At 34.8% G+C, this 13,543-nt stretch overlaps 1 protein-coding gene across 2 annotated transcripts; it reads right to left on the minus strand.

Annotated features, from left to right (window-relative positions):
- Nucleotides 1–1,773: 1,773 nt before the first annotated feature.
- LOC144562910 (beta-fructofuranosidase, insoluble isoenzyme 7-like) lies at nucleotides 1,774–6,793 on the minus strand. Of its 2 annotated transcripts, XM_078312267.1 has the most exons (8): nucleotides 6,580–6,793; nucleotides 5,675–5,683; nucleotides 4,833–5,283; nucleotides 4,114–4,519; nucleotides 3,829–3,991; nucleotides 3,060–3,303; nucleotides 2,679–2,772; nucleotides 1,774–2,172 (listed from the first exon to the last, which is right to left on the minus strand). In XM_078312267.1, exons 1-8 carry the CDS (start codon nucleotides 6,776–6,778, stop codon nucleotides 1,954–1,956), a joined length of 1,785 nt encoding a protein of 594 aa, XP_078168393.1. In that variant the 5' UTR covers nucleotides 6,779–6,793; the 3' UTR covers nucleotides 1,774–1,953. The 2 variants fall into 2 exon arrangements, with proteins under 2 accessions (XP_078168393.1, XP_078168394.1); XM_078312268.1 differs by lacking the exon at nucleotides 5,675–5,683.
- Nucleotides 6,794–13,543: the final 6,750 nt, after the last annotated feature.

Below are 13,543 nucleotides of genomic sequence, written 5' to 3' on the forward strand. Positions count from 1 at the left end.
AATTTTTAGAACATTTAACGACTGATTTGAGGTTTTGACCAAATTAGGGTTAACCAAACGGTAAATCGAATTGATCCGAGAACCAAAGTAGTGAAACGGTGATTGATGGTTACCAAAGTGAAAGGGTATATGGCTAGAGGGCCTAGATGCAATTGTGCACCGTTCTATGAGATTTTTAATAAGAAAGAAGGAACCGAAAAGAATCGATACCAAGACATAAGAATTGATTTAGGACTGTACAAACCCTAAGTAAACGTATGGACCACTGAATCCAAATTAAACCAAGTATACGTATAATATAGGTGTAGGCTCGGTTGAGCAAGACTTAGCGAGGCAATACGAGACGTCCAATCCTTAAATTAAGCGGTACGCTCGTCATACTAAGGTGCGGGATTCTTGGACTTGTTTGATACTTTATTTTCAGGAATTAAACTGTTTATTCGTTTGTCATGTTGAATGCTTAATTGTTGCATATTTTGGAATTCATGCTGTAGATTGATTCTTGCATAAATGAGAATGACTTGAATTGTTCGGTTAAGGTTATTTGGCATGTTGGTATGGTTATTATTTGATTAGTTCTATTAATTGTTCTTGATGTGAATGAATCTGCCAGGCCGACCTGTTTAGGTGGCTGGATAAGGTGACGGTGACCTATCCGTGGACCTGTGTTTATGAATTTGCCAGACCGACCTGTTTAGGTGGCTGGATTAAGGTGACGCTACTGACTTATGCGTTGACCTGTTAGAATTTGCCAGACCGACCTGTTTAGGTGGCTGGATTAAGGTGACGCTGCTGACTTATGCGTTGACCTGTTAGAATTTGCCAGACCGACCTGTTTAGGTGGCTGGATAAGGTGACGGTGACCTATCCGTTGACCTGTTTAATGAATTGTGCAAAGCTGATAGCTGATTGTGATTCTATTTGAATGAAATTGCAAAGTTGAGCGGTATGGCTGACTTTGATTCCGTGTGATTGCATTTGTGTCAAGTTGACCTGTATAGGTGACTTGTAACCAGACCTTAGGATATGGTTAAGCCAAACAGCTACAGATGGGTGTCGGATAAAAAGGGTCCAGCTTGGTTGGCCATCTGTAGGCGCCTGTAACCCTACAGATGTGGGTTTGATAACGGTCCAGCTCGAAAGAACATCTGTAGTTGCTACAAGCCCTAATGAATTAAGTTAAGCCAAATATATGTTGTGTTTTGAAATTCATCTTGGAAATTCCGTGAACTGTGTTTCAGGTTGATTAATTGTTGTCGAGCATTGGTATACTGTTATTTATGATTATATACATCTGTTTGCATTGTTATTGTTTGGGTTTCATTGTTGTATATGGAGTTTGATTGCAAGTCCAATAGTCTGAACTGTGGCAAATTCGCACTGAGAATTTATTCTCACCCCCACCCTCCCGGTTATTTTACAGGTACGGGTGCAACTGATTCCGGAGAGGCACGCAAGTAGTAGGCCATAGAAGCTTACCATCTCAGGACCCTAGATATTTTGGTGTATAGTTTTAGGGTAGGCCTCATGGTTGGTATCCGGATGAGATACTTATATTGTATTATTTACTGTCCAGACTGTGTACTCTGATTTTATATTAGAAACTTGTTTTGAATTTGTGTGTTGTTTTGATTGAATTGTTAATTGCCTTGTAAGCATACATGGCGTTGTATGCTTACGGCGGGGGACTGTTACGACCCTGGCCGCGGGGTGTGACAATAACTCACTCAAATGACAAATGGTACTCAGTACAATTTCGTTGCATTTTCAAGGAAAAAGAATTAATAGAAAATAACTAAACTCAAATAGTACTCAGGTATCACAATAACATCACATTAATGCTTCCTGATATATTCTTCTTGACAAGCAACAAATATTCTATCAATCATCTTATCCCAGACACGTAATGTCATGCCTGAATGAATCTTATGCAAGAAAGACTCCTATACTAACTTAAATATAGTCCCTACTAATAAAATCATCATTTTCAATGTTCACACGAGCCTTTGCCATCTCCCATGCATTGAGCTCTCTGATCTTCACCTCTTGAGAGCCATAGTTGAACACATAAAGTCCTGAGGTTTCATCGGTCAACACATGTTTTGGGTAGACTCGCATTGTCATACATGTTCTACCACCAGCTACAAAGCTCTCTACCACTGAATGATCTATCTGTTATGGAGAATTTATACAGTATTTAGTTTTATTCTTTTTGAACGAAAGTGGTGCAATCATACCACCTGTTATCCATTATTCTAAGTCCCCCCACCTCCTCTAATCATTCAACCAATCTAGAGAACCACCTTTACCAAGAACAACAATAGAAACAACAAAACAAATTAAAAAACCATGTTTGATTTTCTTCCGTAATGTGTTGTTTAATCATTTTTTTTAGCATTTAATGATTGAATAAAAACCTACATAAGATAAAAGCTCTATCCCCAAGTCAATTTGTATATGAGAAAAGAGCATGGCCACATGTTTGCAATAGCTTCCTCCTGATGGTTAATTTTGAGATTGTTGAGGCTTAATTGTTCCTTCACAGTAACCTCTGACCATGAAGTATTACAAATAAAATAAACTAAGTATGATTTAGTGATTGGCAGGGCTAACCTAAAGTTGAAGCACAGAAATGAATAACTTTATTATGATAAAATAGGACTAAACAAAATATTTACCAGGGTTCTCAGTGAAATTATTTTGTCCTTGCTTATATCTACTCCAACAAAGGCACCATGTGCAGGTTTGTAAACACCCTCTCTCCTTGATGAGCTAATTTTGGGACACAAAAACAAATAATAAGAAGAAGGAATTTAATTCATATGTGCCCCTATGAACCTTGACATTTTTTATTAGTACGGATTTTACCCTCTAAATATATATAGAAAGTTGATATTCTCTGTCCCCAAATAATGCAACAAATGACAGTTCCCACATACGGGGGGTTACTTGGGGTTTTAGCATATTTCAATGAGATAACTGACAGTACTTTCATATTTATTGCAGTGGAACACATGAAATTGCCTTGTTAATTATGATAAGAAGTTGAAAAGGTGTGCCTTTTTAGGTCAGAGCACATGAGAGTCATGTATCTATCGGAGCTTTTGTATATCCTGAAATAGATAGCAGTGTATTCTTCCTCGCCTTCAATATCACTGGTCAGAACAAAAAGGCCAAAGGGGCCAATTCCTCCCTCATCAAATGGTGTGATCTCATCACAGAGCTTGGAAGGATCTAGAAGAAATGAATTGTCAAATGATTCGGCACCTTCGAGGCTTGGTAGTTCAAATTCTACCTCAACATCTGCCTGTAATTAGAAACTAGTAAAGTCCGTGAAAATGACTTGTTCAATGAAATTGTTTTGCACTAAACTGAGTGGTCCATGATGGGCCCAATTTGGTTTTTTCTATTATATAACTAATGCACATTTCTTTAATATTTCATACCTTTTAAGATCAACAAATCTGGTACTGCGGAACTTTTCAAATCTAGTTTACTATTGTTCTTTATGTAATGCCTGAAGTACTTCAAATGTACCTTTTTCCAGGTTTGGGACCATGGCATTCTTTTTTTTTGGCCCTAGTAATCAAGAATCTCAGGTTAAGCATACAAAGTAATACGGTACCCTAGAGCAATAGCATGCCACTACTGGTCATACTGCCTAAAGGTATTAGTTTTATATCACTTAATAAATACAATTATACATACCAATTGGGTTTGATTATAGGCTAGCTTGATAAAATCTTCGGTGATCCTACTATTGGTACTTTCAGATCCAGTAAAATCTAAAATATTGCATAATTATATCCTCTCTCTACAACTATCAACTTGCCTGGGAAGTCAAGATCCCACTGATTTCATGTTTGACACCAGATTGCAATCCAAAATCACGCAACTGGATTTGTTGTTTCCTGAGTAATTTGATATCTTCAATGGGCCACTGAATTAGTTGCATTCCATCGGTATCCAGCCAGATAGCCCTTGGGAATGTCTAGAAACCAATGTAGGAAATTGTAACCTTAGAAATTTGAATAAGTACCAAAAAGATGAAATACTACAATTAAGCAAATTAAATAATAATCAAAGCGTACCGAATTTCATTAATACACAGACCTGCATACCAGACCAGCCTCTCTTGACATCATCTGCCTCACTATCCGACTCATTTACCCAAGACCAAAGAATCCGCCTATTGTTTTTGCTATCAAAGAAAGACTTAGAAGCATAAACATGCCCGTAATCTATCATGGGCCAAGTCCTGTAATCATCTTCGTACCCCTCATCTGGTACAAAAACATCTTTCTTCTCGTCATACTTGCCGACTAAGTAGTAATCTTGCAGGGTTTTCATAAGGCTCACTTTAAGAACATGTTTTATGTTTCCTGTGTTAACTGATGGATCTAACCCATCTTTACTGGATAGTGATACAGGAAAGAAATCAGGGCATTCCCACATGCCACTGTTTTGAGATTTGTGCAATGGAAACTCATTCCTTGTCCAATTTTCAAAGTTCTGACTCCTACAAAATAGAAGTCGAGAATGAAGATTCATGTCACTTTTCTTAAAAAATTAAGCAACAAATGAAAGTTAATCATTCTAATAATAAATTAAAATGTACAAAGAGGAGAAAAGGTCAATTCATTTTTTTTGTGGAAAAATAGGAGTGTCAAAGTTTGTCAGCTCTCACTGACATAAACCACGAAAGAACCTAAGTACTTGCATAAACAAAGACATACCATTTTGCATTGTTTTAAGCCTGTAACTAATCACAAACGGCACAAAAGTAAAACGCCAACAGGTCCAAACCTAACAAAACCATTTGAAATGCTTACTTGTATAACAGAATCTCAGCTCTTCCCTCCAGGTTAGCTCCAACCGCCGTTCTCCAGTGCCTGTCTTGACCAAACCATCCGGTAGTCGGGTCTCTAAAATTGTCTGGGTCGATATCGCCTCCGGGAAGCATAATCGGGTTGTAACCTGGTTTGGTCCACTCTCGCAACAACGGGTCCGACCCGTTCTTCCGGAAGGCGATGTTCTGCACATTCCTCTGCTTGTCATCGATGCCAGTGTAGAGGATAATGGGTTCACCGGCCACAAAGGTGACGGAGCCAGACCAAACCCCGTTAATGTCAAACGGGTCTGTGCGATCAAGTGCGACATCAAGTGCTTCCCAGTTGACGAGGTCGGTGGAGACGGAGTGGCCCCACACGAGGGTGCCCCAGAGTGGACCTTGGGGGTTGTACTGGTAAAAAAGGTGGTATAGCCCCTTGTAGTACATTGGGCCTAGTTTTTTCGAAGGAAATTTTAATTTTCGGCCTTATAATATGCTAACAGTTTTATGCGAAAGAAGAACTGATTTTTGGCCTATATAAAGCTAACAGTTTCTTCAAAAAATTTCATCTCAACTGATGTCGCTTTAGCTATTTGATTGTGATTTGGAAAATGAACAGGTCATGATGTACCATCTTGTAGGACCTAATATTAAGTACCTCAGGTCATTGGGAGGATCCAATGAAAATCAGCCACGTGCAATAACTGGTTCAAGTAGTTATCGTACAAGCATTTTATCCAACATAGGATAGACTTAATTGTTTCTAGCAATCAAATTACTTTTAAGCGTAAATAACTTAAAGGGGAAGAGATATGATGAAAGAAGTGATGAGAGAAAACATACCATTTGGGTCTATTTGGTCGATTATCAATCCCAAACCAGAAGACCACATGCAAAGAAAGAAATAGTTAGACCCGAAGTCCAGAAAACTTATCTTCTCAAAAAATGAATAGCCATCAAAAGAATTAGAAAAATGAAAAAGAGTCGATGAATTACTTCAACATAAAAAGAAGGAAAAAGGAGTCGTCTTGCAATCTGTATTCTAATATTTGGTGGAGCTTGTGATTTAATAAATGGGATGAAATAAAAAGATACACCCAAAAGGAAAAAAGAAAGAAAAAAAACAAAAAAAAACCCAGAATCAGCAGAGACCGAGTCATACCAACATAACAGCTAATACCAAGAAAAATTCAGGAAAAATCCATAATACCAGAAAACTGGTACATGCAAAAACCATAAACCAAGAAAAATTTGTTCTTATCAGATTTATACCAGAATCAGCAGAGACCGAGTCATACCAGCATACCAGCTAATACCAGGAAATATTCAGGAAAAAACCCATAATACCAGATAACTGGTACATAGAAAAAACCATAAACCAAGAAAAATCTGTTCTTATCAGATTTATACCAGAATCAGCAGAGACCGAGTCATACCAGCATACCAGCTAATACGAGTAGAAAGTACAGGCGGAGTTAGCAAAGGAAGAGGTATAAGGCAAGTAAGCTCTGGCTTTCGCACCTCTTCTGATTCCTTTAGCATATAATCGGATTCATAGCTAAAGGAATGCTTGCTAGCCCTCACTCAAGCTGCAGTGGGACTTTTTAAACATTTCTAGGCAAGATGCTCTCTTTAGATGAGGAAGGTGGGGATTGTGAAAACTTGATAACGGCTCCTCATCTTAGATACCAGAATAATTGCCCAAAGAGTGAGAAAAAGAAAGAGAGAAAGAGAGAGAGAGAGATTACCGTTGAGCCAGTTCTTTGAAGGTTGGAAATGGAATGCGGTTCTATCTGGGTCAATTTTGTTTAACTCGGAACAGAGCTCTTGAATTTGAGGATAGGCTTCGGCTAGGGGAAGGAGGGAAGGTACTGCCTCGATTTTACTTGATAAAATGATAATTTGGATGAGGATTGCATGTAAGATGATAACTCTTACTCTAGCCATTAGATGAAAGAGCAATGTACAGCAAAAGTAATTAGTCTTTGGGTATGTATTGTATTGTATTGTATTGTATGCTTATAAGCAGTGTTAGGAAGAAGAGAAGAGGGACTTGGGAGTTTTTGGATCCTTCACGGATCTAAGCTGTACCAGACAGAGATGACTCAGATGAGAAGCAAATTCAAGAATTTTTAAATCAGAGGTGTGATCTGAATCAGGAAATATTATATTATAGTCTTATTTTAAGCGAGATGGACAAAGAATAGCATATAAACAAACATTAAAAGTACCAATCCATGTTGGCCAACTGTATTAGGTCGTCAGGTATTATTATTAAATAAATCCGCATTGGCCCTTTAGTCAAAATTTTATGAGTGAGTCTATGCCTCTATGGTACTATGCATATCATGGGTTGTTACCGTGCTACGGCTTTATATTCGAGTTTTCAAATCCTAACGGTCGATCCGAACCGTTCATCTTGTTCTCCATATTAATATGTGTTTGGAGACCAAATTTTATATTTTTTTGAATTTTTTTTACTATTTTTTAAAATATTTAGAAAATCACTTGATCTGAAAATTCTGAACCATCCAAAAACAGTGATTTTCAATAAATCTAAAAAAATAGTAAAAAAAATTTCAAAAAATGTAAAATTTGGTCTCCAAACACATATTAATATGGAGAATAAGATAAATGGTTCGGATCGACCGTTAGGGTTTAAAAATTATAATATAGAGCCGTAGCACGGTAACAAATCGTAATATGCACAGTACCATAGACTCACTCAAGAAACAAATAGCTCGTCTGTTAAGTCTTAATCCCTTTAGCTTCTCATATACAAACAAAATCATGACATAGTCTTGTCGATACATAGAAGCAATTCAAAATTTCAAACCCATGCGAATTAATTTCATAGAGAATTAATGGTTAATGTTGGTGGTATGTGCATGTCAATTAGCTCAACAATATTTGGCAAATATAATTCCAAGTAGGGCAAAAAGCCTACTTCTTCCAAAAAAAAAATGGCTCAACAATTCCTCATACATATATTGTACTCAGGATTTCTATTAAATTTTAATTTTGTAAGCAATTGAATTCTCCATGTTAAGTGCATCTCATCTGCCAACGATGAGGAGCAAAGAGACTCCATTTGCTGTATATATTAGACTATACTAGTTAAGTGCCCGTGCGTTGCAACGAGTTGAAATATTATTTTGATAGTTTCTTTAGATTTGATTTCTTCATTATGTATTAGTTAATAATAAGATCAAACAATAATTTTAGAACTTGATAAAATGAATGTATATGTAATTATTTGAATGTACTACATTATTGCACTTTGATGAAATGAATTTATATGTTATTATTTGAATTTTTTTTGTCAATTCTACAAGCTTTGTTTTTATTTATTAGCAAGATATGTATTTAATCAATTCCACAACATGTGCAGAATTACAGGATCCATAGATTTTTTCTTTAAAAAAAAATATTGAAAAAGGGTGAATAGCAGATATATACCTTTGAAACAAGCATCAATTTGAAAAACAAACATCTTTGAGAACCATGCAGACAAAATGTCAAAATATATGTATACTGAAAAATAATAATATTATATTCATGATAAAATCAAAATTTAACAATTTATACTTCCCTTCACAAAAATTACTCCATATATAATAAGAACAAAAACACATATTAATGCTAACAAAAAAAAAAATGATGCTCATTTCGCAAAAAAATTCATGCAAAAAGTTCATCAAAATGCATCAATTAATAGGCCGAAATTTTTAAATATACCATACTTCCAAAAAAGATAAACCAAACAACTATGATTTCTGAAAAATTCAAATTTTGACACAGCCGCATCTCCTAGGTGCGGCCACCCCTTTTTTTTTCATTTAAATTGAACTGCACGAGAAGGAAGAAAAAAAAAAAAAAAAAAGGTGGCCGCATCCTCTAGATGCGGCCCTCAAAAAAGTAGCCGCATTTTGGGAATGCAACCGTGTGAAAATTCGAAATTTTTAGAAAATGTAGTGGTTTAGTTTATCTTTTTGGGGGTTATGATATATTTAAAAATTTCGGATTAATAGCAGTATATGTGGCTCTACTTTTTTTTTTTTTGAAGAGAAACCCGTATGCATATTATATTAAGAAAATAATTCAAACTATTACATGGTCCTAAAAACATCTATGAAAGGACAAACTTTCGTCAAAAGTTAAAATAGCAACTAAATAACAGCTAATTTAAAAAACTGGAAACAAATAAATCCCCGCTCCTTTCATTTCTGTGAAAATAGGATAAATTTGGGGGCCTAGCTGTAACTTTTCCTTTCATTTTTGTAAATGCTGCGATACCATCTCTATGCTTGAAACAGTCTCCTTGCTTTAATTATTGTTTGCGTAGCTGAATCTTGTTGAATCCAACTGTGTTGTCATCTTCATGCCTTCTCTAAATGTCTCCCCAGCATATCCATTCAAAGTATTCTTTGTTTTGCGCACCCAATTTGCAAGGTTATGTGCTTGCTCCACATACTTCCTACAAATTTTACCAGTACCTGTCCCTCCATTTGTTGTACCAACTGCTGCCACTGTTGTGTTGCCTGTACCGACAGTACTGCTAGTATTTATGACGAAGCATAAAATTATAGTAATTGAATAGGTTCAGCTTAGGATTGACTTAAAAGTAAGGTTAAAAGTGCAAGAAATTAATCTTGTCTCGGAGTCATAAGTAGGATTCCTAGTAAAAGGATAAACATTCTCCTAAAAAAACATTAAGCAGTGCAAAAAACCAGCATCCCAATGCATGCAAAAAACCCATTAGTTGGTGAAATTCATTCATAATTTGTCATGGGTCCTCGCTATGGTACTATGCATAGCGCGGATTAGTCTGTACTACAAATCAATTTGATACAATCATGTTAAAGTTCATAATAAATAAAAAAAAAAAAACCCCTTAGATTGAGAAGTTTTAGCATTTGATGCTAAACTTAAATCTTAACTTAAATATGTAAGTGATTTTATGACTTCAACACATATCCCCAATTAATCTAGATTGTCATGTATCATAAATCAAAGTTTGTATATAACATTTACCAAATTTAAAAAAGCAAGAATACCAAACTCATATAACAAAAAAGAAAAAAAAAATACTTGATTCACAGTCCAATGGAGATGGATGATAATAATAGACAGTTCACCCCAGCCAGTAACTCAAATTTTTTTTGAAAATCTTCGCAAAAGCTGCGAAGTCATGAGGGGAAATCGAATTCTCAACTTTTGAGTACAACAACTCTAGGACTTATTCCTAGCCAATTGTACCACCTTCCCTTTCCCAGTAACTCAAAATTGAAGTTGTAATTCTCCACAAAATATGACAAGGTCCATAAAGGCTACATGATAAACTATAACTATTCCAGTACTGGATCGAATTGAGTGAAGTGAGTTTACCTAGCATGAATATTGATAATTTAAGAATCACTTATGCAGAAATAAGAAACTTGGAGAAATCATCAGTACATGAGAAGCTTAATTAACTCCTATGCCATTATAAGGCATTTTGAGAAATCAGAAACTAAAAGAAAAGAAAAGTTATTAAATGAACTCACCCAAATTTGCTCCAAATGGCATTGGCCAGAGTCGACCAGCCCTCAGGAGATTCTGAATTGTCGTGAAATATATATAGTTGCCATGTGTTGGGTGTTGCATCGGAATTAAAATAGAGATATTTTTACTTGGTTCAACAGCACTAATTCTCCACTTTCCATTCAATTCTTACCAAATATTGAAAAGAAATAAGCAACAGTATCGCCAAAAGAATACTTCTATATTCTTTGTGCTCTTTTATGCACATATGCATTTCTATTTGTCATGTCTTATGTTTACTAATTTGTTTGTGCTTATATGTTAATGTGCTTATGCACTTTTCCAGATACTTGTTTCAAGTACTTCAAGTACCTGTTAGTTAGTTACATTTAATATCATATATCCAGTCATAAAAATATCAAACAAAGGCTATATATATAGATAATTTGCTCCAGTGATATTTTGAGGAAATTGCAACTGAGTCGCAAGAAAAAAAATACAAATTATTCGACCATAATATAAGAAAGATGAATAGAATCGGATGGATGATGCATGGTACGTATAATGCTTTTCAAAAAAGATAAATTTAATAACCACTATTTTTTTAAAAGGAGGAATTTCACATATACCCCGAAAAAACTTTAAAATTACGTATTTTCTCTCTAAATTTTAAAATTACATATTCCCCCTCTAAACTTCAAAAGCTCACATATTTACCATTTTTATTGTCTTTTATTAAAACTCATTATAAGTTTATAAAATACTAATTTTATCCTTTATTAAAAGTATAAAACACCCCATCAAACTCAAATTTGAATTTCAAGGGTTCATCTACCATATTAAAAACAATGCTTTAATAAAAGTATAAATTTATGATGGTATGTATAATGCTTTTGGTTAATGGGTTTGAATCCGATTAGCATAATAAAAGTTTAATTCTTGAAGATAACATATTAAAAATGTCAGAGTGTACTGGAATTCTTTAATAAAAAGAATATTAAAAAATAAAAAATAAAAAATAAAAATAGAAGGCTATCTTTTTTTCTCGAATGAACAAGAAGCATTCAAGTCTTTAAATTTCAAGTTTTGGTGAAGTTTAAGTCAATTGACATTACATTACACTAGTGGATTAACAATACCCGGGTCGGGTATACCCGACCATACCCGCCCGTGCCCGCCGCCCGGGGTACCCGTGCCCGAGCCCGGGTATGGGTCGGGTACTCGGGTACGCGGGTACGGGCATAAACTGGATCGGATCCGTTTTTTTGGACCAATACCCGATCATACCCTACCCGAGTTTACCCGTACCCGACTATACCCGTACTCGATACCCGAGTACTGTTCATCCAAATTCAAAAATTCTATTTTTCCCTCCAAAAAAAAAACAGAAAAAACCAACAAAAAACCAGAAAAAAAAACCAACAAAAAACCAGAAAAAAAAAACAGAAAAAAAAAACAGAAAAAAAAACCAGAAAAAAAAAGCAAAAAAAAAAAAATACCCCTACCCGCCCTACCCGTCAAGGGTACACGGGTACGGGTATAGGACGGATAGGGTATGATTTTTGAAAAATATACCCGACCATACCCGTACCCGTATACCCTTGTACCCGTCCTACCCGTACCCGTCCCGGATATACCCGGGGTACCCGTACCGGCCCGCCCATTAAACCTCTACATTACACGACATCTCATAAAAGTTGAGAAAATGATATTATAGAAATAAATGTGCACCTCATCCCTTTCATCGGTGACTTGTGGTCAAGCACGTTGCATCAATCATCATCCAATCACCACGTCATTTGTTCAAACTTTTATTTTACACACGGGTCCTTTAAGAATGTTTTATTTACACATGCCATAATCTCCTTCAACACACAGTGACAATTGAATAATTCGTTCGGTTGGGTGGGGTAAAAAATTTGTGATTCGGAAATAATTCGGGTATAATTCGAAAATTATTCGGAATTATTCACGAAAAATAAAAAAATGTCATGGGAAAAATTCCAGAAATTTTGTGGGAAAAATTCGGAAAAGTTAGGGAATAATTCGTATAATTCTGAAAAAATTCGTAAAATTTGCGAACTTCTTTGAGAATTATTCGGTCAAAATTCGGTTCACCATCACAAAAAAAATTAAATTATTTGCGAATCTCGTGACTATGCTTCAATGCATATAAAGCAAATCACAGGAGATGAACTGAAGACGTAGTAGTTGGCACGAATAATAGTAGAGTGAGTCTATGGTACTATGCATAGCACGATTTGGTCCGTAGTAAAGATTAATGTTTCTTTTTTTCAAAATTCTAATGCTCGATCTGAATTGTTTAACATAATTTTCATATGAATATGTATTTGTACACCGAATTTTATATTTTTTTAAAAAAATTTACTATTTTTACAAATAAGTACAGAATCACTGTTTTTAGATGGTCCAGAATTTTCATATCAAGTGATTTTCTACCTATCTTAAAAAAAGTAAAAAAGAAATCAGAAAATATAAAATTGGAAATGCAAATACATATTCATTTGGAAATCATGTTGAACTGTTTGAATCGATTATTAAAATTTTGAAAACAAAAATACTGATATGTATTACGGACTAATTTGTGATATGCATAGTACCATAGACTCACTCGTAATAATAATACGGTAAGTTTGAAATAACATACGTATTTATACACATTTGAAAACAAATATGACATAAAAGTACCTGAATATCAAAAAAATTATTCAACAATATGATAGTTGATATTAGCATTTTTTTTATACGGAACATTTGTAAACTTCTTCTAAAGTAATAAAAGCATAGTCTAATTTCTATTAGTTATTTTTCTGTATCTTTCTAAAATATTACACAAATATTAAATTGATTCGAATTAATCTGAATTCTAATTGAATGGTAAATTTTTAAGTTATCTTTGAAAATCTACACCCTAAATGTCTTTTTAAGTATTTTCATGTCCCGTTTAAAATGTTGCATCGAAAATAATAATTATGAAATTAATTATTCAACTAAATTAAATATTTCCTACCAATAACTAATTATTCAACTAAACTAAATATTCCTCTTCACCGACATAGAGGTAAGATTTTCCGTGAGAGATGTAGTCGTATAAAAATCCACAAAATAACGGAGTAAATATTTAAATGAGAAACATAGAGGAGCTTATTGAAAATGAGAAATGCACTG

Source organism: Carex rostrata, chromosome 12 (assembly GCF_964058835.1).
Source record: "Carex rostrata chromosome 12, lpCarRost1.2, whole genome shotgun sequence".
NCBI lineage: Eukaryota > Viridiplantae > Streptophyta > Magnoliopsida > Poales > Cyperaceae > Carex > Carex rostrata.